The sequence below is a fragment of the Nesoenas mayeri genome, assembly GCF_963082525.1.
Source record: "Nesoenas mayeri genome assembly, chromosome: 20".
Taxonomy (NCBI): Eukaryota; Metazoa; Chordata; class Aves; order Columbiformes; family Columbidae; genus Nesoenas; species Nesoenas mayeri.
This window is the reverse complement of record NC_137569.1, coordinates 4,623,697-4,646,052: the sequence shown is the minus strand read 5'-3', so window position 1 is coordinate 4,646,052 and position 22,356 is coordinate 4,623,697. Positions and strand designations below refer to the sequence as shown.

The 22,356-nt window shown below is 61.6% G+C and overlaps 5 protein-coding genes across 5 annotated transcripts; 3 read left to right on the top strand and 2 right to left on the bottom strand.

Moving 5' to 3' along the window:
* Positions 1-23: 23 nt before the first annotated feature.
* VMA12 (vacuolar ATPase assembly factor VMA12) lies at positions 24-2,265 on the top strand. Its single transcript, XM_080357245.1, has 6 exons — positions 24-272; positions 344-417; positions 491-580; positions 1,259-1,295; positions 1,619-1,731; positions 1,832-2,265. The coding sequence occupies exons 1-6, from the start codon at positions 101-103 to the stop codon at positions 1,925-1,927; spliced, it is 582 nt and encodes a 193-aa protein (XP_080213371.1). The 5' UTR covers positions 24-100; the 3' UTR covers positions 1,928-2,265.
* Positions 2,266-3,017: 752 nt separating this feature from the next.
* On the bottom strand, positions 3,018-3,653 carry SEBOX (SEBOX homeobox; the record flags this gene model as incomplete). Its single annotated transcript, XM_080357344.1, has 2 exons — positions 3,018-3,266; positions 3,375-3,653. The coding sequence occupies 2 exons, from the start codon at positions 3,651-3,653 to the stop codon at positions 3,018-3,020; spliced, it is 528 nt and encodes a 175-aa protein (XP_080213470.1).
* A 593-nt stretch (positions 3,654-4,246) lies between these two features.
* KIF12 (kinesin family member 12) lies at positions 4,247-8,392 on the top strand (the record flags this gene model as incomplete). Its single annotated transcript, XM_080356841.1, has 14 exons — positions 4,247-4,326; positions 4,670-4,735; positions 4,872-4,950; positions 5,025-5,146; positions 5,310-5,385; positions 5,525-5,659; positions 5,739-5,874; positions 6,126-6,217; positions 6,455-6,590; positions 6,679-6,797; positions 6,933-7,037; positions 7,116-7,405; positions 7,578-7,917; positions 8,249-8,392. The coding sequence occupies 14 exons, from the start codon at positions 4,247-4,249 to the stop codon at positions 8,390-8,392; spliced, it is 1,920 nt and encodes a 639-aa protein (XP_080212967.1).
* A 450-nt stretch (positions 8,393-8,842) lies between these two features.
* On the bottom strand, positions 8,843-12,555 carry VTN (vitronectin; the record flags this gene model as incomplete). Its single annotated transcript, XM_080357355.1, has 8 exons — positions 8,843-8,940; positions 9,120-9,392; positions 9,896-10,045; positions 10,713-10,869; positions 11,139-11,278; positions 11,378-11,695; positions 11,975-12,094; positions 12,495-12,555. The coding sequence occupies 8 exons, from the start codon at positions 12,553-12,555 to the stop codon at positions 8,843-8,845; spliced, it is 1,317 nt and encodes a 438-aa protein (XP_080213481.1).
* Positions 12,556-15,581: 3,026 nt separating this feature from the next.
* On the top strand, positions 15,582-21,915 carry SARM1 (sterile alpha and TIR motif containing 1; the record flags this gene model as incomplete). The annotated part of the gene is made up of 9 exons (XM_080357327.1): positions 15,582-16,036; positions 18,107-18,725; positions 18,881-19,093; positions 19,219-19,310; positions 19,813-20,048; positions 20,167-20,260; positions 20,828-21,017; positions 21,121-21,242; positions 21,786-21,915. 9 exons carry the CDS (start codon positions 15,582-15,584, stop codon positions 21,913-21,915), a joined length of 2,151 nt encoding a protein of 716 aa, XP_080213453.1.
* Positions 21,916-22,356: the final 441 nt, after the last annotated feature.

The following is a 22,356-nucleotide window of genomic DNA, read 5'->3' as shown; positions in this document are numbered from 1 at the left end:
TCCGCTTCCCGGCGGCCCCAGCGGGGCGGGCAGCGCCGCTCTAGCCCGCCGCCGCGCTCTATGGTGCTCCGTGTCGCCTAGGCGACGGCGGCCGGGCAAGATGGCGTCGGCGCTGCGGGCCGGGCGGCGTCTGCGGAGGGCGGTGGAGGGTGACGAGCTGGCGGGGCTGCCCGCCGGGCTGCGGGCCGAGCTGGAGGCCGCACTGGCGTCTGAAGGCGCCCTGGTGCCCTTCAGCCTGCTGCGGAGCCTGCACGCCGCGCTGCGGGAGGCAGGTAGGCCGCGCCGCTCCGGGAGCCACAGGCCGCGACCGGCCGGGCCGCCGGTAACCGACCGTTCCCCGCAGAGTCCCCGCTGTACCTACACGAGCTCCTGGAAGGCAGCGAGATCCACCTGCCCGAGGTGCCGGTCCCGCCGCGGGTAGGTGAGGGCCGGGCAGGGCCGCGGGAGGTGGCGGCTGCCCCGGCCCTACAGCCGCTCTGCCCGTCCCCAGAACCCCGAGCTGGTGGCCCGGCTGGAGCGGATAAAGGCCAAGCTGGCCAACGAGGAGTACCGGCGGATGACCCGCAACATCACCGGCCAGGTGAGCGGCCCCCCGCGTCGCCTGCTGTCAGGGTTCGGTGCTCAAGAGCGTGGGCGAGAGCAACCTGACATACGGCAAAGGAAACCTGCCCCTTGCAGTGCGTGTGGAATGGAGGGAATGTGGGCAGGGACCGGAGGAGTGCACATGTAAATGCACAGAGACAACAGATACAGGGGTGAGGGCAGAGGTAACTGGGATGGTGGAACAGAAGAGATGCTGGCGTCTGGGAACAGCTCTGTGTGCCAGAGACCTCCGGTTTTGGTCTGGGAGGCTGAGCACGTATGGTGAATGTTTTATTGGGAGCATCCGTGCTGCCTTTTTCTGAACAGTTACATTTTCCTCATGGTTTTAAAATGAGATCGTTCATGTCAAGGTAAAAGCTGAAAAAACAAGGTAATACTTGGGCACTTGTTCTTTCTGAGGAAGCACTGAGATCTTTTGGCACAGTGACTGTCTGGACAAGCCAGCGTTCCTTCTCAATGTCATTGAATCAGACCACAAACATAAACCCAGACAAACCCGATGCTGTGGCACAGCCCAACAAACTGCAGCCAGGGCCCCCGGCAGCTCCTCGAACTTCTGAGTCTTAGGGACAGGACAGGGCATCGGTGTTGCTTTTATTATGCGGTTAATGTTAAAATACAACAGATCACAAGTTGTTTTAATTCCTTCTTTTAGGAGATGAATGGGACACTGGCTGAATTTGGGAGGCAAGGTGAGTGGCTGCCTGTCCTGCTGACGCCTGGCAGCGTGTACCTCCAGGGCAGTCCTGGGGACAACCGCATCGCGAGCTGTTATCTCAGACAGCCCTTCTCTCTCTGAATATCTCACCAAAGGTTTTAATGCACAACAGTGTTGCTCGAGTCAAGGAGCAGCCTGTTGGTTTTTCTTATAAATATTTCTGGAGGCATAAAGCATTCTGGAGCGTCGCTGTAGCCCAGCCGAGGCAGCCACGGGCAGGCTCCATCAACGGGATGACAGCTTGTTCCCCACCTGGCTCTCCCAGCCTTACCTAAAGCCTCTCCCCCTTCTCTCCAGTTCGCTCTGTTAAAGCCGTTGTCATCACCATATTCAACTTCTTTGTCACCGTGGCGGCCGCCTTCGCCTGCACGTACCTGGGCAGCCAGTACGTCTTCGCAGAGACCGCAGCGGTGAGTGACCCCTGGTCTCAGAGCGGCAAACGCGCTCCTCAGCACGGGCAGCAGCTCCAGGCACACACGGGGTCACTTCTCTCTCTTTTTGTGTCCCCAGCGCGTCCTCTCAGCGGTAATCGTGGCCTCAGTTGTTGGCTTGGCCGAGCTGTACGTGATGGTGCGGACCCTCGAAGGGGACCTTGGCAAACTGTGATCGCACGTGTCCTCCTGAACTATGGCCCTCGCGCTGGAGGCTTTCGTCCTCCCCAGGAGTCGTTAATTTGGGGCAGGTTTATCTTCTACCATCTGTTTGTACCTGCTGCTGCTACCAGGAAGAGCACGCTGCTTTCCTCAGGCCTCGTCCTTTGCTTCCCGCTCCTTAATGTTCCTGAAACGAATCATGGATTGAAAATCCCGCAGCTGCGGAACAGAAGAGGGAGCTTCTAGACTCTCATCGCCCAGCACAGAGGGACACAGCTGTGCTGTTCCCATTCTCCTGTGAAGCTGCTGTCCGTTTAGCCTGAAATTAAATAATGTTGCGTGTTTGCAACCTTCGTACTGCCTGATGGGAGCGTCTGTTGACCTGTTGCCTAAAAGACACCACAGAGAGCTGAGAATCTTCGTTATCCCTCTGCATCCCCCATCCTGCTCCTGCCCACTCCCTCGCTGCTCCCGCCTGCTCGCGCACTCAGCGTCGGTGTTTTGGGGAGGAGCACTAGGTGCCTGCCCGTGCCATGGGGTGCAGCGGAGCCCCCCAAAGTCAGACAAGGCTGCAAGAGGCACATGGCTCTACATCCCCAGCCAAAGGGTGCCCAGCTTTTGTAGGTGGGGTGGGGACATACTGGGGGCTTCTCGGGTGCCATGGAACAGGTCGGCACTCCCGCGGTGGCACCACCTGGTGCTGTGGACCGGACACCTGCCGGGTGGGCAGCCTGCCAGGGCCGGACACGGTGATTAATGCTCTGATGGCAGCTAAGCCCCTCTGCAAACGCGCTTTAATATCCGATACAGGGGGATCTGCCAGCACCTGCGAACGTGCCTGCGGATTAGGGGCGGCCGCGCCACAATCATCCGTGGATACAGCCCCAGATTAAGGTATTTTTTTCCAAAAGATTAGTCGGTATTAGGGGGCTGATGGGGAGCTGGGCCCGCCACGGCCACACCGGCATTTAGGATATTGGATGACATCCTTGGGACCTCTGGGACCAGCAGTAATTCCACACCCTAATGAAATTGTAGTGCTAAGCTGGGGGGGGCCCCCAGTGCTGGGAGGGTCCCTGGTGCCGGGGGGTTCCCCATCACGGCTACGGCTCGCCCAGGTTGGTGATGGCTGCGCTGTAGATGAGGTCGGAGATGGAGCCCAGCGAGGTGGGGAGGCTCCGAGCGGGACTGTGGGCGCCCGGCGGAGGGAGGACAGGGGTCGGGCTCATGGCAGTGCCATCGGGGGGTGCAGCAGGGGGACCCCTCTCCCCGGGTGGTGGCAGCGGCGGTAGCGGTGGTGGCTCTGGTTTGGTGCTGCGGATCCTGCGGGCACGACGGTTCTGGAACCAGACCTGGACCGGGTTTGGGGGACAACGTGAGACACCAGCAGCGGCCCCAAAGGGGCAGCCCTGTGGAAGAGGGGGGTCCCAGCCCCGGGAGGGGGTCCCGTCTGCGCTCACCTGGATCTTGGCCTCGGGCAGCTGGGTGAGCTCGGCCAGGCGCTCCCGGGTGGCGATGTCCGGGTAGGGCACGGCGGCAAAGGCCCGCTCCAGCTCCGACAGCTGCCCCCGGCTGAACGTGGTTCGCCGCCGCTTCCGCGGCCCCCCCGGGCAGGGGCAGGGACACGGCCCCGGGGCACCGGTCTTGCCCGCCACCCGCCCACCGCCCGGCCCGCCCGCCCCGTCGGGGAAGCGGAGCAGCGGCTGAGGGGCGCGGGAGGTGCCCGGGGCCGCGCTCATCCTGCCCGGTTGCCCCGGACCCGCCGCCGCCGCCCCGGCTTTTATCCGCCCCGGACTCTCCCCCCCTGCACCGGGCTGGGACCGCCCCGAGCGGGCGGCGCTGCCCCCCCTCTCCAAGCCTTTCCCCGGCAGCTCCCGGGGCCGGTCCCTACTCCACATCCCCCGACAGCCGCGGCTGCCCCGGGGACGGTCCCCCCCAGCGCCCCCGGGGACCGGTCACCCCACCAGCTGCCCGTACTGGTCTCCTCTCCCGCTGCCCTCTGGCACGGCGGGGCCCGGGAGCATCCCGGGGCTCAGAGAGGGCTCGGGGGAGGTCCGGTGTCGGTGGGTCCGGGACCCCCAGCTGGCGCGGGAGTCCGGGGTCCCCAGCGCCCCCTCCCCGGCGCCCAGGGCCGAGGTTCCACCGCCCGCCCCCCGCTCCACCTCGCCCCCCACCGTGCTGCCGCCGCTCTCCCGCGGGGCCGGCACCGGTCAATGTTTAACCGGAGCGGCGGTACCTGTTGTGCGGGGCAGCCCGGGCTGGCTGGCGGTGGATCCTGCCGGGACCGGCCTGGCACTGCGGGCACCCCAGTTGTGGGGTGCTGGGGGGGCTAATGGAGCCGGAGGAGGAGCGGGGCTGGGAACCCCGGCCGGGTGCACGATCCAAAACGCTCCCACGGAGCCAGGAGAGACTGTAAGTTGGTGGGGACGTGAGGGGGCGGAGGCCACTCTGTCTTGGAGCAGGCAGGGGCTGCGCAGTGACTGCTGCCAGCTCTTCCCAGCCAGCACAGCCGCCTGGGCAGCCAGCGGGGGGCTGGCACCCCAGAAAGGCTGGGGGGAACAGGACAGTCCCTCTGCGGGGACATGGGGGGACATCTCACTCTGTCCTCTGCCAGGCCCCAGGGCACAGCGAGGACAGGAGGACGGCGTGAGCACAGCGCAACTGTGGGCCCCGCTGCCCTGGTCTCTGGGGTGCCTGTGGGCAGGTCCCCCAGCCGGGGGGCATCCTGTGCCCCACTGCCCCCTGTTCCACAAAGGAGCCCCAGAGAGGAGCGGGACGGCCCTGCGGTAGGCAGAGAGACACGCTTGAGAGTGGTGCTGAGGTAAGGGGGGACGTGGAGGGCTCGGGGATACAGTGGGGACCAGTTTTGCTCCTGCCTGGGGCAGGGACACAGTGGGACTCCCCGTGGTCCCCATACAGTGACACTTCCATGTCACCATCCCACCCTACACAATTAGGGTCCGGCCACTGACTTGCACAGAGACACAGCGAGGTGACCGGCGTGTTGTGCACAGCCTTGGTGATGGCACCATCCATGTAAGTGTCACCTTCCAACTGGGGTCCAGGAGGGGCTGCGGCTCCCCCTGAGCTGCCACCATCCCCGTGCCCAGGTGAGCGCACCCAGGCACGATGCCACCTTCGGGTTCAACGCTGTGTTCGATGCGGGCACCTCCCAGGAGGCCGTGTTCGAAGGCAGTGGAATGAGGCAACTGGTGGAGCTGGCAATAGATGGGTGAGTCCTGTTGAGACCCCCACAGACCCCAGCCCACCCCACACTCCCTGCGCTGCACCTGTCCAGGCCTCACTGTTGCGTCTGCACTGCCGGGACCGTGCCGGGAGGTGGCATCCCTGTGCCACCGCCTGGGGCCATGCCTGAGGCTCAGCATCTTCCCCAGCTTCTCCTGCACCATCTTTGCCTTTGGGCAGACCGGCTCGGGGAAAACCTACACCCTGATGGGACCCTTCACCCAGGTACGATACCACCATACCCCTACCTGACCTGATCCTGCTGGTGGGATGGGCTTTTCTCACCCAGTCCTGGGCACTGTGGGGGTGGGACGAGGTGGGTGCCAAAGCAGCGTGACCACTTACCTTCTCAGTGTCTCTGCAGAATGAAACCCGGCCGGCGGCCCCGGGGCTGCTGGGGCTGATGCAGAGATCCTTTGCCTGCCTCCTGGAGCAGAGCCAGAGCCGCGGCTCTGACCTGGCTCTAAGTGCCTCCTACCTGGAGATCTACAATGAGCAGGTAAGCACTCACCTGGTCACCCAACCCAGCCCCCCTGGCACTCCGTGCCATTGCTCCCCTGCCTCTGCTGTACCCACAGGTCCGGGACCTGCTGAGCCCCGGGCCACCGTGTGTCCTGCCCCTGCGGTGGAGCAAAACCCGTGGCTTCTATGTAGAGAACCAACTCAGTGTGGACTTCAAGAGCCTGGAGACCATCACTGAGCTGCTCCTGCAAGGTGCTGAGCCATGGACGTAGGGATGGGGCCATTGAGGGGCATGTTCAGGGGGTGCTGGACCTGGTGTGGGGGTTCTCAGTCCCCCCCAAGATGCGTGGCTGGGACTGGCGGGGCTCTGACAGCAGCCAAGAGGGGCAGCTCCCTGTCCTGCTGCAGAGCCCAGGCAGGCTGGTGTCTGGCAGGGGTGGGCAGTGGGTGCTGTGCCAGGGCATCGTGCCCCCCTGCAGCTCTTTACCCACCTCCTCGGGCAGGATCTCAGAGGCGACGGACCTCGGCACACGCCCTCAACAGGCACTCAAGCCGCAGCCACGCTCTTCTGACCATCCACGTCCGCAGCCGAGCCGTGAGCACGTGTCCTGCTCCGGGCACATGGGGAGGGCTTGGGGCAACCAGGGGTCTTTGTGCGGGTGCAAACAGCCATAGGGTGAGGGTCACGTCCTCCTCCCCCAAGATATGCTGGTGGGGCTGGGGGGAGCAGCAGGGAGCCAGATCCCAGACGCAGGGGTTGGGACGCTGCTGTGGGCCACGGGAAAGGGGTGAGAAGTGACCAGAGCATCACCCCCCAACACGGGTCCCCCAGCCCAGCGCCCGCCCCAGCAAGCAGGGCACACTGTGCTTTGTGGACCTGGCTGGCAGCGAGCGGGTGAAGGAGACCGGCTCCAGCGGGGAGCTCTCCGTGGAGGCCAACAACATCAACCGCAGCCTCCTGGCGCTGGGTAAGTCAGCAGACCCTCGCTATGGAAGCACAAGCTGCTGGCCCCCATCAGAGCCCTGTTGTACCCCCTGCGGCTCATCCTCCGCTAGGACACTGCATCTCCCTGCTGGCCAAATCCCAAGGGAAGCAGACGCACATTCCCTACCGTGACAGCAAGCTCACCCGGCTGCTGGCCCGCTCCCTGGGCGGCTCAGGAGTCACCCTGATGGTACGTGCACAGAGGAGGGTGGGCAGGGGTGCATGGAGCTGCAGGGTGCCAGGTTCTCGTCCCATGGAGGGGAAGGCTGGAGGGGTACCGGTGACCCCCGTCTGGCAGCTCACCTCGGCTCTCGCTCTCTGGCAGGTTGCCTGCATCTCCCCATCCTCGCGCTGCCTCTCGGAGACACTGAGCACGCTGCACTATGCCAGCCGGGCCCGGAAAGTCACCACCAGACCCATGGCTAACAGGGTACAGCAGGTGGGGCTGCAGGCAAGGTGCTCTGTCCTGCTGCTGCGACCCCCCTGAGCCACCTCGTTGTGCTCCCAGGTGTCCCGGGAAAAGCTGCTGCAAAGCTTGGAGGAAGAAATCCATGCCCTGCAGCTGGAAAACCTCTCCCTGCGCCAGCAGCTGTGCCTGCCCAGGGTGCCAATGAAGAGCATGGAGGTCCTAGGGACCCCGCCGAGGCCAGGGGCATGGCCAGGCTGGGGAGGCAGGTATGGCTCCGCGGGGATGCGCAACTGTCCTCTTGAAGGGCAGCTCCTGGAGGAGGGAGCCCCAGCCTGGCCCAGCCTCTATGGCCTCCTGCGGGACTTCGTGGTGGAGAATGAGCAGCTGAGGTACGGGGGGACACACGTGGGACCCGTGAGCAGGGGCTCAAGGGCTGGTGGGGCAGCCAGAGCCCCGGGCTGGCCAGCACTACATCAGCCAGTCTCTCCTGGGGGCTCCCCAGGGCTTGGAAGTTCACCGGAGGCTGCTAATGCCCTGTCCTGTTTCCTCACTGCTCCCCAGGCAGCCCCGGATGTCCCCAGACCCCAGCAGTGACATCCCAGCTGGCCCACACCACAGAGCCCCCCACAGCTCCTGTGGCAGCCAGCCTCTGCTCCAGAGTGCCCACATGCCCCGTGTACCCCCCAGCCACCCCACAAGGCTCCGACAGCCCGACGCGACACCCGCCTCTGGCACCCGGCTGCCGGCGAGCATGGGGGGCCCTGGACTCCATGGGCATCCTCATGTGGGGCTGTGCCCGTGGCAGGGTGAGGATGCACAACCCACTCCCCTGCTGCCTCCCGCCAGCCACCCCAGCTGTCGCCAGTGCTGCCCCGGGCTGGCTGATGCCATCGTGTCCCAGGTATGGCCCCACGGGTCTCTTCTGATGGGGGTGGCACAGTGTGGCACAGCAGCCTGACCACCTTGGTGACCCCCCAGATGCTGCCAGGGCCCTCCGTACCACAGCCAGTCCCCCCAGAGCGGAGCACCAGTGTCCTGCCACCTGGCCAGGAGGACGTGGGTCTGCTTGGGTCCCATCAGCTCCCTGGGCTCCCCAAGACACAGCAGGGGAAGCGGTGAGAGCCAGGGCCTGAGGCCACCCCCCTGGGCATCAACTGTGGCTCAGGAAGCCCCTGGGGTTACAGGGTGTGAGGGGACAGTGGGTTGGGGGGTTGATTCATGTGTCCTCACAGCAGGAGCCGGGGCAAGAGCAGGAGCTCGTCTCAGCAGCACCAGCTTCCCCTGGAGCTGCTGGGCCCTGCGCAGTGCCCGAGCCCCGAGGGAAGGGTCATCCCTTCGGCACCACCGTGGCCAGGGTTTTCGGAGCCAAGAGGTGAGCAGGGCAGTGGGGGGAGGCCTCAGATGGGGTCCCTCAGAGATGGGCACCCATCCCCAACCCAGCTGCTTGTGCATGGGGCTGTGGACCTGATCCCGGGAGATCTGATCCCGCTGGCTCCCGGCTGGCAGCCGCCGGCACCGTCCCTCTCCTCCAGTGGGAAGAGGCACTGGACTGGCTGGCCGAGCATATCTGAGCAGCCGCGCCATGGCCGGGGGCAGCAGCGGGACCTGGCACAGCCCACGCACAGTTCTTACACCTGGGGGGACAAACGCAGCCCTTGGGGACACAGGGATCTCGGACTACAAGGACTGCACAGACCATGGGATGGATGAACGGACAGACAGACGGCTCTCCAGCCTGCACAGCGCTCACGGTTTATTTCTGGCTAGCTAGGAGCTGTGCTGCTGGCCGCTGCGGCGGGGGCTGCTCAGGTGCTCTCCTCCCCAGGCTACGGGCAGTCCAGCCAGTACTGGGCGATGGAGCGGGGGTAGCGGGGCTGCACCAGGTCCACACGCTTGGTGCGCAGGTTGACGCGGTAATACTTGTCTGGGAGGAAGAGGAGATGGCTGTCAGGGCTGTGGGGCACTGCCAGCCCTCACTGCCAGCCCTGGGCACCTTCCTACCACATCCTCAGCTCAGGGATGTTGCAGAGCAAGAGGAAACCTCCCCCTGCCCCGGCAGCCCTGGTTCTGCATCTCACCCAGATCCTGCCGCCCCAGACTCACCTCCTACAAAGAAGTAGACGCTCTGGAGGGTCTCGCACTTGGAACCCGACAGCCAGTCGCTTTCAACACCCGCGGAGTCGGAGTCGTTTTCCAGCCAGGCCCATAAACCCAAATTCAGTGACCGGTGGTTCTTGTACCTCTTGCGCTGGCGGCGAGACTTCCTCCTGCGGGGCTGGTGGGAGGCCACGTAGATCCTGCCGGCCATGGCGGCATCCAGCCGGTTGGGCACCCCCCGCCAGTCCCGACTGATGTACCGCGGGCTGCTGGCCCCGGCTGGCAAAGAGACAGAGGGTGAGTCAAAGGGACAGTGAGGTGTTGGGGTGACCCCACCCCCACGACCCACTCCAAGACCCACGGGGACACTCCAAAGGATCCCAGCATGGATGGAAACGTGTGACAGGGACACAGACCAAGCAGAGCCGGGAGTAGCCCCTCACTCCACCCTTGGCTGGGATCAGCCCTGTGCTGCTGAGCCCCCTTCTCTCCAGCTTTCATTTCTCTTGCTCAGGGCTGGGGTTTTGCTCTGGCATCTCCACTGGGAATAAACAATCCCCAACAGTGATGCTGTGGTGCGAGATGGCTGGTGACGGGCTGGGTAGTGCGTGCAGAGGATGGGATTTGGGATGCTGTGGGAGATGCAGCTGTGGCCTGGGGGATTCCTGTCACAGCAGCTCATCCAGCCTGCCTGCACCCCCGGCATCGCTCCCTCTCCCCGGGTGCCTGTATTCCTTGTACCCGGTCAGTGCAAGATGTATTGGCACCATCTCAGCCCTTACTCATCCTGCCACCGAAGAGGATATGGAAGACGTCCTCCCAGCTGTCGCGGTTCATGAAGGCGTAGTGGTTGAACACGGTGGAGGGGGAGGACTTCTCGCAGTCGGCCTGCGTCGGCTGCTGGGCAAAGTCGTAGGACCAGTAGTACTTGTCTGGGAGAGGATGGATGCACAGGGCATTAGCGGGGGACACGCACTTGAGGAGTAGCAGTATGGAATCACAGAATCATTTTGGTTGGAAGAGACCCTCAAGATCATAGAGTCCAACCATTAACCCAACACTGGCACTAAACTATGTCCCTAAGAACCTCATCTCCTTGTCTGTTCAACCCCTCCAGGGATGGTGACTCCACCAATGCCCTGGGCAGCCTGTTCCAATGCCCAACAAACCTTTCTATTAAGAAATTGTTCCCAATATCCAACCTAAACCTCCCCTGGTGCAACTTGAGGCTGTTTCTTCTCATCCTATTGTTTGTTACTCAGGAGAAGAGCCCAACCCCCTCCATGCTCCAAGCTCCTTTCAGGCAGTTCAGAGATCAGAAGGTCTCCCCTCAGCTCCTGTTCTCCAGCTGAACCCCCTGGGTCCCTCAGCTGTTCCCATCACACTTGTGCTCCAGCCCCTTCCCCAGCTCCGTTCCCTTCTCTGAACTCACTCCAGCACCTCAAGATCTTTCTTGTCTTGAGGGGCCAAAAACTGACCCCAGAATTTGAGGTGTGGCCTCCCCAGTGCCCTGTATAGGGGAGCAGTAGCCAGAGGGGCATCTTGCCCATGGCCACTGGTACCGGGCTCTTCCCAGGAACGGGGGGCTGCACCCCTTACCCTTGAAGAAATAGACCCTCTCGTTGCCGTGGTAGCTGTGCGCAGGGAGAGCGAAGGCAGCGTCGATGCTGTTTGGGATGCCCTCAAAGCCCTCGGAGATGTTGCGGGGGTACCCGGGGTCCAGGGCTCCGTCGTCAAAGCGCCAGTACTGGCTGCCCTGGGGGGGTGTCGGGCAGAGTGGGGTCAGGGGGCTGGGTGCAGCATTCCCCAAGTGAGGGTCTGCCCAGGGGAGCAAGCGGAGGCTGAGAAGCCCCGTGGTGAGGCTGTGGCTGCCTGGGGCCCCACACAGGCACAGGAATTTGGGGATATCTGGCAGCCACTGTGTGTGTTTGCACATGGAGGTGCCAGGGTAGGGACAGGGTAGGTCAGGGGCTGTGCCAACTGCCCCAGGAGCACCCCCAGCCCTGCAGCCGGGCTCCTGCCTACCTTGAACAGGTAAGTCTTGCCCTGGCAGTTGATGCGTGTGAAGGCTGCATCGATGGGGCCCTCGATGCCCCAGACGTCGCTGATGAGCTTGGGGTAGCCGGGCCGCACGCTGGTCTCATCCAACTCATAGAAGTACTTCCCTGGGGGAAGAGGGGACGTGGGAGCGGCATTATGGCCACCAGCATGGGGCGACAGCACAGCAGCATGTCCCATGTGACTCAGAAAGGCCCCCAAGGTACCTCGGAAAGCATAAAGGGAGCCGTTCTTCAGGTCGGTGAAGGCGTTGAATGGTTTCCCGCTGCACAGCTCCTCTGGCTCCTCCTCGGGGTCCCGCTCCTCGAGCACATCTGCCGTGGTGCTGGGCGCCTCCTCCACGGGCGCCTCCGTCAGCGTCTCCTCGGGGCCCGGCTCGCTCTCCGGCGTGGGCTGCACCGGCAGTGGGGTTGTGGGCAGCTCTGTGGGGGCTGCCTCGGTGCTCGGCTCCGTGCCGAGGTCGACGGTGAGGTTGTAGTCAAGGTAGTCGTCCTCCGGCAAGGCGAACACATCTCCCCGGGTCACTGCGGGAGGGAGCGGGTTGGTCCCCACCAGCCCTGGGGGTCTCCCACAGGGTCTGGGTGCGGGAGACATTTGCTCCCAGGAAATACGGGTTTGCACAGACCCCTGGGGCCCCAGTGCCGCAGCACCCCCAGCACCGAATCCTGTCGCTGACCTCCCCCTGCTGACATTGTGGGTGCAGAGCTGACCCAGCACAGACCCTCCGAGCCCCCACGATGTTGGCCACCCAAAGCCACCCCAGCAGCCCCTGCTCGGCAGGGGGGCGGCCGCGGGGCCGGTACCTTTGGCTTTGCAGGCGGTGGAGTAGTCGCTGCAGCAGCTCTGGTAGTACACACAGAGGGTGTCGCACTGGCACTTGCGCCGCGCATCGAAGCCATCGTCACAGTGGCCCTCGCAGGAGTCTGCAAGAACTGATGGTCAGTGCAGGAGGAGGAACATGGGGGGCTCAGCAGGGCCTGTGCCTCCTCCCCAGCCGAGCCCCAGGGGTGAAAGCCAACGAGGGCATGTTCCTTTTGGGGGGACCCCACCTCTCCACGGCTACTCTCGGGGCCGCAGCAGCACCTCCCAGTGCTCCTGCTGGGACGGGAGCCACAGACCAGGCTGTGCCAGGGTCCCAGCTCCATGCTGGTGCTCCAGCTGTAGCACAGCCAGTGATTTGGAGATGTAGCCAATATGGCCAGCAGCCATGGCCACCACCTGGTCCCCTCCTCACCCTACCCGGGCCTCCCAGCCCTTCCACCAGCCCAGGAGCCACTCTCGCTCTATCTCCACACCGGCACAGGGCTGGTGGCTCCAGCTCACCTTCGGCAGCATGGGCAGCAGCGAGCAGGGCCAGCGCGAGCGCTGCGGAGAGCAGCTTCATCCTGGACAGCCGGGAGCGCAGCCCTCCTGTGACTGCTGCGGCCAGGGCTGCTGCATCCACTGTTTGCTCAGCCTGCCCTGGGGGGAGAGAACAAACAGGCCAAGGTCAGAACAGAGAGGAAAGGGGCAGAGACTCTCTCCCATGAGCAGCCCATGCCGAGCTGGGTGCATTTCGGAAGGGACAGGGCTCCCCACACATACAGGCAGCTCTGAGAGCCAGTGGCTGTGTCTTTACTGACAGGGTGTGGGGGACAGAGCAGGCAGAGCCAGGAACCAGTTTTGAGGTCCTGTCACGCTTATTTGACAGCAAAGTCACAATATTGAAGCTCCCAGCCTCCGTCTCAAGTGGAGGTTGTTTCCCAGTGTGGTCCCAGCAGGATAAAACCCTAAGGAGAGCAGAAAAGGGAGCAGCGCTCAGAGGGCAAAGGGAAAAAGCCCTGGGCTTATGCTTGCCCAAAATGTCACCTTTTTGGAGGACTTGCTCTTGGGATTTTGGCTGTCTCAATGCCAGCAAGGCTGGGAGCGGAGCTGAGGAGCCCCAAGGCTCAGACCAGGGACGGGGCAGGTGCCACGTCTGAGCACGGGGACCGAGGGACAGGGGTGAGTGTCCAGGAGGGAGCGCAGGAGCCCTCTGCACTTTCACTGCAGTCGGCAAACAGAAGTCTGTGTATTTTGTTCTTGTCGTTCCCATCATTCTGTTTCCGACCAATCTTTTTGGTTACTAATTAATGTTGACTCAGCTCTTTCCACAGCCCCTGGTAACTCTAGGATGTTTATTTAGTCAGGGGCAAGGAGCAAACGCACATGAGGCTACAGAGATAGCACCTCTGGCTGCCTCTGCTGCTGTGGCACTGGTGGGGCAGGAGGTCCGTAGGGTCTGTCCGGGCTCTGTGGGGTCTATTCCAGCCCCAGGGCCGGAGCGGTGCAGCTCTGGGCTTTAACAGAATCAAAGAATCATAGAGTAGTTTGGGTTGGAAGGGACCTTCAAAGTTCCAACTGCCCTCCCATGGGCAGGGACATCTTCACCAGCTCAGGGTGCTCAGAGCCCCCTCCAGCCTGGCCTGGGATGTCTCCAGGGATGGGGCATCCACCGCCTCTCTGGGAAACCTGGGCAGTGTTTTAATAAGCGATAGGAGATTTGGGGAGAGCAGAAAACCAAGCAGGGTTCCCGCTTCTCCAGGGGCCTCACCTCTGCCAGCTCAGACACAGGCAGTTCCCGGCATCGGCTGCTCCCACCTTTGCTGCAAAGAGCTTTGATTTGGTGTTGAGAAAGGCATTGAAAGCATTTCCACTCAGAAAGCCCTGGTGAGCCCAGGGGGCAGCCGCCAGACATGGGCTGTCGGGGCAGGACTTCTCCTGCAGCCCCATCACCCCCTCCTTGTCCCCCGGCCTCAGCTGTGGCAGGGCTGGTGGTGTCCCCGGGTGCTCTAAAGCTTCACCCCATCCCTGCGGAATGGGGGGAACAAGTGCCCTGAGAGGGCTCGGGCAGGGGCAGAGCTGGGCAGTGTCTGAGCTGCTTTTGCTGATCGGCTGAGACAAAGCTCCCTCCTGCTGCTCCAGGCTCCTGATCGCCAGCAAACAGAGCGGCCAAGGCTTGGCCAGCCCGTCCCCAGCTGCCCTGCTCAAAGCACGGCCAGAGAGCCCGGGAGGGGGCTGGTTGGGGTAACGGGGTCCTGGGAAGCCCCTGCAGCACAGGGGAGCACAGGGGATGGGGCTGGGAACCCCTGGTGCCCCCAGAGCCCAGGCTGCCAGGGCTGGAGATCCCTCTCAAAAAGCGAAACAAAATTAAAGCAAAGCAGAACTACAGCAAAGCAGAACTAAAGCAAAGCTCAGCTTTCTGGGTTTGTCAGAACAAGCCTAAGAGAACAGTTTGAATTCTGCCTGCCACAAAGAGCAGCCTCCTCCGAGGCAGCCAGCCCTCTGCTGTGCTGCATCACAACAGCTCGTTGTTACCCCCAGTTAACAATAATTTATCAGGAAAATCCTTACTGGTTCTGTGCTGAGCTCCTCCTGCAGCACTGGGCCGCTCGGGTCGCCTTGTTTGCCGTCCTTTGTTGAGACCTGTTATCCCTTTCCTCTGCCTGTCCCTCCGTAGTGGATTCAGAGAGGATTAAAACCGACTCTGTGGCATCAAAACATCAACTTGAATTTAAGTCTTAGTCTGAGCTGGCAACAACCTGGCTTAGGAGCCAAGGATTTAAGTTGCTCCTCCCAACAGAGGCAAGAAGTATCCAAAGCTTTTCTGCCCTGAGCACATCCGGCCTGGAAAAACAAAAGAAAAAAGGAAAATAAAAGGCGCCGGGGCTGCCTCTGCTCTTTCTTTTATCATGCAAATCCCGAGCCCACCCAGAAGAGCTGCTCTGCATTTCCATCGTGCAAAGGGAGCTATTTACCCCAAATCAGTTCAAAATGCAGTGGCAGAGCAGCCACAACCACACTGCGCCCACGGCCACGGCCACTGCTGTGCCTGACTCTTTATTTCTACCCTGTGCCCCCATCGCTACTCACAGAGGGTCCAGCGATACCTGCTGCAAAAGCAGCTTGGGGGGCCCTGCTGTTGCAGAGGTGACCACGGCAGCTCGGGCAAAGGGGGACATGAGCCATGGGGACAGCGGGACATGAGCTGTGGGGACAGCGGGACAAACCGCAGTCAGGCCGGGGGCTGTGGAAGGAGGGGTGTGGGGTCTGGCAGAGCATCTGCAGCGAGGAGGGGAAAGCTGCTGCCTGGACATGAGCCCCTCCTTGGCGAGGCGGCGCCTGCGCGGGTGACATCAGCCCCTGCGGACCTGAGATGCTGAGCCTGGATCTAGGAAGGCAGCTCCTGTCACGGCTTACAGCTCCGCATCCCGGCAGGGCAGGGAGGGGACAGGGTGCTGGCAGCCATCCCTGCAGCTGGACCACGGGCCAGCTCTGTGTCCCCTCCAGCACATCCTCTCCAGTCACCTGGTGGCTCCCCAGGAGCCTGGTGGCCCAGCCCGGGTGCTCCCAGTGGGCGGGTGACCGAGGATGCTGCGCTAGGAGCTGCTGATGGTGCTCGCCCTGCTCGTCTCCCTCTATAAGCTCTGCCGGTTCTTCGCCATGGCGGGTGCGGAGCGTCTGTCTGTGCCCGAGTGCGTGAGCCAGGCAGGGAGCTGGGCCGGCGGGGGCAGCTCCTGGGAGCACCGGGAGGTCTCCCCTGGTGTGAACAGCGATGTGCGGGCAGCTCTGGACCGCATCCTGCCTGCTCTGCACCGTGCCATCGCCCGCGCCAAGCAGGCGGCCGGCCCCGCGGAGCTGACAAAGGCCATCGCCGAGGTCTTCCAGCTGGTGGAGGAAGCCTGGGGGATGCCCACGCTGGGGAGGGATGTGGCCAAGGCGGTGTGCGACGTGATCCGGCTGGAAGGGGGACTGGACCTGCTGCTGAACCTGCTGTACACGGCGGAGCTGGAGACCAAGTGCCAGGCGGGGAAACTCTTGGAGCAGATCCTGGTGGCAGAAAACAGGTGAGTGTGCAGAGCCACCCCCCGGCAGCGGGCACAGCCCTCCCCACCGCAGGCCTGAGCACAGCAGGGATTTCCTCACCCATCCCACCCCATCTCCCCCCCCCAGATTTCCCTGCTCTGGGTGCTCCTGGTGCATCAAACCCTCTTGGTTCTGCAGGGTGTCCCCCCACACCTGCCACCTCTACAAGGGGGTCCCCAGCTTGCTGATCACCCCCAGCAATGGCACAACCTGCCCCCCCCACCGTGGCTGGTGGGAGGAGGACCAGCCCCAGCTCATGGGATGCTGGTGAGGACTGGGGTGTCCCCATGAGCCACCTTCAGCCTAGGGCCACCCAGATGTGCTCAAATACCCTTTGTGGTTGAGCTGGGTCCATTTGCCTGGCCCAGAGCATCTGATCCCTAGGACGAGACACGACACCCCCTTAGCCGTAACCACAGCAGGAGGAGGATGAAGCCGGTTCCCAGAGAATTTCAGCTGCTGACCAGGGCTGGAGTGAGGCCAGAAGGAGGGGGCTGGTCAGTCGGTGGCCCTCGGAGCCCCCCCAGCTTGTGGCCCCCTAGTTCAGAGGCTGGAGATGCAGGTGGTGCGCCCCAGGACAGGTGAGAGGCGTTGGTCTGGCTCTGTGTGTGTGTCTGAGGGTGAATGTGCACATGTGGCACCCAACACGTCCTCATGCACAGCACCTCACCCGTCGCACACCGTGAACACGCGCTGCACGCACTGATAGGCAAAAAAAAGCAACAGATAAATCAGGAAAGTCCATTAGAGCAGAATTAATCCCAGGAAACATTGCTGGCATGGTCTTTTTGCAGCACTTAGCTTCCTGGTGAGGGAAAGTAGCTGCTGGAGTCACTGTCTCTGCTTCAGGAGCAGTTCTTGGGCCAGGGTCTGGGATCAGCCATGGGTCTCCAGCTCCTTGTTCTCCTCCATCAACCTCCAGCAATGTCTGGGAGGTCCAAACCTCTGGCTTAGAGACCTCTCGCAGCATCTGTGCTCAGTCAGACCAGTCCTGGCTCCAGCTCACAGCCCCGGGGAGCCAGGGACCCGGTGGGGCTGCGTTTGTCATCCAGCCCCGTGGCCGAGCCCGGGCTCAGAGCCAGTCGCAGCCTGAGAGCTTTTTTTCCAGAGCTCTGTACAGTGTTTGCTGCCAAATCCACCCCAAGGTCAGCGTGGGCCATGTGGGCCACAGGCTTCCCAGAAATGTTTTGTCCATGTGCCAGCACGGAGAGGCTGCCGTGCCCTCACCCCCCACCGCGCTGGTGCCTCGGGAGCGGAGCAGATCCATCGCGGCACCAAATGGGTCATTTCTAAGGCCAGAGATGGAGCTGTCCCTTCATCCTGGCAGGTTTATGGCAAGGCAGGGGGGAGTCCATTGTTTCCCCCTTCCTTGCTCTACACTTTTAGGACCCAGCCCCATGCAGGCATCGTTTCAAGACTGTCCTCATGGCATGGGGCACAAAGCATGTCATGGCCAAGTGGCAGCTGGTGGCCCCGGGCCCTTCCTGTCCTCTTCTAGGAGAGCCCAGGATTGCAGAAATTAACAGCTTTTCTCCAAGCTGCCATCCTGGGACAGGCTGATCCCCATCTCTTGCACGGCCTCACGGCCAGTTCCACATGGTAGTTGTGACACCCCTGTCCTGGGCTTGCCACCGAGCTGGAGAGCAGCCAGAGGACAGCTCTGCTTAGGGACAAATGAGTTTCCACCCCTGAGCACGAAGCAGCTCATACACACCCAGTAAAGCTGACAAAGCCGATCGATTTCCAGCCTGGCATTAGCCTACCCTGCATTGTTAATTGCTACATATATCTTACCTCGAGCACAAGCCTCTGGTGCGGTGGCCCTGGGCTACGCACCACTTGTTCTGTCCCATCACAAGCTCTTCCATCAGACCCACACAGGTTCTTCCTACACCAGCCCGTTACCTCTCGCCACCCATGTCCCACAGGGAAACATCTGGCTGTCATGGGCAAATGCCACTGAAGGACAGGGGAGTTCTCACACCAGTCACTGCTCTCACTCCATTCATGGCCAGCTGCCCCTCATCATCCTGCGCATCCTCTCCCTGCAGGGATCGCATCGCTCGCATCGGGCTGGGAGTGATTCTGAACTTAGCCAAGGAGCGAGACGTTCCCCAGCTGGCACAGAGCGTCTCCGGTATCCTGGAGCACATGTTCAAACACACCGAGGAGACCTGTTTCGAGCTCATCTCTGATGGAGGCCTGGATGCCATCCTGTACTGGTGCCGCTGGACGGACCCCGTCGTGCTGCGGCACTGCGCCATGGCCTTGGCCAACTGCGCCATGTACGGCGGGCAGGCCAACCAGCGCCTGATGATCGAGAAGAGGACGGCAGAGTGGCTTTTCCCACTGGTGTTCTCCAGGGATGATGAACTGATCCGCCTGCACGCGTGCCTGGCCATCACAGTGCTGGCCACCAACAAGGAGATCGAGAAGGAGGTGGAGCGCTCGGGGACGCTGGCTCTGGTGGAGCCGTTCATCGCCTCGCTGGACCCGGAGCAGTTTGCCTGCGAGATGCTGGGCAGCAGTGACAACAGGCAGGGCAGGACGGCGGACGATCTGCAGCGGCTGGTGGCCTTGCTGGACAGCTCGCGGCTGGAAGCGCAGTGCATCGCCGCCTTCTACCTCTGCATGGAGGCTGCCATCAAAACCAGGCAGAAGAAAGCAAAGGTAAAGGGTAGGTTGACCTGTAGGAAGCAGGTGTGAAAGGGCAGGGCTGCCACAACCGCTTCTTGGTGTCCTTCGCTCCCCTCTGAGCTCACCTAGGACCCTGTTTTTTGGCTGATGGGAAAGCAAAGTGACATCTCCCCGCTTTTCATCCCCAGATTTTCAGTGAGATTGGGGCTACGCAGAGCCTGAAGAGGGTAGTGTGCTACTCCACCAGCAGTACCACTTCCTCCCTGGCCAAAAAGGTGCTGCGCATGATAGGGGAGGAGGTTCCTCGGCGCATCCTGCCCACGGTTCCCAACTGGAAACCCTGTGAGGTGCAGACGTGGCTGCAGCAGATCGGATTCAACAAATACTGCCAGAGCTTCCTGGTAGGTCTGTGTGCTGGAGGAGGGATACCTGGATGAGCCCTTTTGCCCCATCTTGCAGCAGAGGTGTAAGCATCTCACCCAACAGCTTTTCCTGGGACCTTTCCAGCCTGGGTTTCTCTTGGCAGGACCACCAGGTGGATGGGGACATTCTCCTGAGGCTGACTGAGGAGGAGCTGCAGGAGGATTTGGGGATGGACTCCAGCATCACTCGGAAGAGGTAGGACCACCAGGGAACACCGGCCTCTCCCATGGCCATCACCACGGTGCCAGAGCCAGGGAGGAGATCTGTGCCTTTCTTCTCTTGCAAAGGCAAGAACAGAGATCTTGAAAACACAACACCTGGACTACCAGGGCTTTTCCAGTGCCAAATCCAGTCCCAGAGGGATTCCTGCAATGGGGCCAATGCACCGGAGAGGTGTGGGGTGGCAAGAGGCCGCCTATGGCACAGGGGACCTGGGATCCTGCAAGTTACCCAGGAAGATGGGAACTTACCCGAGATTCTCCTTGCTCAGTTGAGCTCCTCAAACCTCCGTGTCCTGAGGACCAACACTCCCACAGTCACACTGTTTGTCTCTTTTTCTTTACCTCACTCTTCACCACGACATGTAGCTGCGTCCTCTCCTGTGCAGATACAAAACATGGTACCAAATGTCTGCAGGTCCTGCCTGGTCCAGCACCCTCCCCTCCCCGCTCCACACTCTCATTTCTTTCTCCGCCAGGTTTTTCCGGGAGCTGACGGAGCTGAAGACCTTCGCAAACTATTCCACCTGCGACCGCAGCAACCTGGCCGACTGGCTGGGCGGCATCGACCCCAAGTTCCGCCAGTACACATACAACCTGCTGACGTGCGGCATCAACCGCAACTTCTTGCACCGGGTGACGGAGCAGCAGCTGCAGGAGGACTGTCACATCAACACGGGCTTCCACCGCGTCCGCATCCTCACTGCTGCACGGGGTGCGGGCCCTGCTGCCGCTCGCTGTGCCAGGGCAGGAGGGTGGGGACAAGTATTGAGGGTTGTTTGGCATGAGCTGTTGGGTATTTTTAACTTGTGGTTGCTGTTCGTTCTGCCTAGAAACGCTTCACTCCCCTATAACGCTGCAAACTGCCTCGGATGGGACTGATGTATTTATCAGCTACCGGAGGAGCACCGGGTCACAGCTGGCCAGGTGAGTCCTGCAGGCAACAACGCGGTGCTGGGCTGCAGCCCAGAGTGAAGGCTGGTGATCATACAATCATAGAATGGTTTGGGTTGGAAGGAACATTCCAAACCCATCCAGTGCCCCCCCTGCCATGAGCAGGGACATCCTCACCAGCTCAGGTTGCTCAGAGCCCCGTCCAGCCTGGCCTGGGATGTCTGCAGGGACGGCTCATCTACCACCTCTCTGAACAACCTGGGCCAGGCTCTCATCACCCTCAGTGTAAAAAACAAGTTGTGGGAAGAGCGTGGAGCCAGGAGAGCTGCAGCAGGGAGGAAGGAGAGGCTGCCAAAAGCTGCGGTGCAAATGGGGACAGCATGTGCCATAAGCTGTGCGGTGGACGGGCTAATTCCCAGTCCTGTCACTGCCACCCTGTCCCTCTTTGACAATGACTTACCCTTTTCCACGCTGTCCTCTCTGGGAGCCTCTTCACTGCTCCTCTGTCTCATCACATCTTGGCCAACATAGTGGGAAAGCGCACAAAACCCGGGCGCTGGCATTAGCTCTCCTCATGGTGCTGTCCCCTCTTGCCACCAGCCTGCTGAAGGTCCACCTGCAGCTGCACGGCTTCAGCGTGTTCATCGACGTGGAGAAGCTGGAGGCAGGGAAGTTTGAGGACAAGCTGATCCAGAGCGTCATGAGCGCCCGCAATTTTGTGCTGGTCCTTTCACCAAACGCGCTGGATAAATGCATGGGAGACCCGGAGTGCAAGGACTGGGTGCACAAGGTAGGAGATGCCATCACATGGGAGCTTGGTGGATGCTGGAGCAGAAAAGGGCTGGTGATGGGCTGACATGGGCCACGGGTGGAGCGCGTGTGTGTTCCCACAGGAGATTGTGACAGCCTTGGACTCTGGAAAGAACATTGTACCTGTTACAGACCATTTTGAGTGGCCTGACCCAGAAACCCTTCCTGAAGACATGAGGGCTGTCCTGAAATTTAATGGTATCAAGTAAGTAACAGGAACCTGTGCCATGTGGTTCCTTGGTACCTGGAGAGAACGGCTTACATAAGCAGTAGCAAAGAACACAAGGCAATTGGGAGAAAGAGATGAGGGTGACAGAACGGGATAAAGGGGAGGTGAGTCACTTCGAGCATTCCTGAACACAGAGTGAACAAAGGTCCCACCCTAACTCTTCGATTTTGTTCTTGGGGCTCCTCTGGATAAGGGATCCCCCACTCAGCCACTGCTCAGATGACATGGGTCCTTGTGCCCATCCGTCCAGGCAGGAGGGGTGCTGGAGGGTTTCACAACTCACCCGGGGTCCGCTCACCTCACTGCCATCCCAACCCTCTCATAGCCCTCCAGCCCAGCAGGGCACGGGGAAGGGACTTTCCCAAGACATCCAGCGTTCCACCATTGTCCATGGGGAAAAGGCTGCTGGAGAGCTGGGCTGGGGAGAGGTGTCTCTGGCTCCCGACCCAAACACGCCGAGCTGTCTCGAGGCATCTTGTGCAATGGAAAAATTAACTCAAATCTTCCTTTCAAATGCAGGTGGTCCCACGAGTACCAGGAGGCCACAATCGACAAAATCATTCGCTTTCTCCAGGGCCGTTCCTCGCGAGACTCCTCGGCTGGGTCGGAGAACGGCCTGGACTGTTTGCCCTCCCTGGGGCAGACCTAGGACCAGCACAGTGGCCTCATCCCCTCCAGAGACCTCCCAGGTGACCCCTTTTTTATGCAGGTTCAAATTTCTCCCTCTAGATTTTTTCCCTATCTTAGTACCCTGGCTTAAGACGAGGTCTGTGGCTCATCAGCCTCCCCTTCACCCTCCAAATGCAAACTCCTGACGCTAAAAGGCCGGTACTCACTAGTACAGTGCCTGGTGAGCCAAGCCAGGGTGGACTCTGGAATGGACGAGTTGTCTTCCAGGGGCTGACACTGTTCAGACCCCGCAAAGGGCTGCAGCTTCCCCCAGAAGCGTGTCTGAAGAGGAGGGATCTTCTGAGGACCAAAAACTGGGGGATTGGTGAGGGCACATGGCAAGAGGAGATGCAAGATGGAAGAACAGTGGAGAGGGAACGGTCCGTAAGCATCGTGTGGCCTCTGCTGGGTGCCGTGGGAA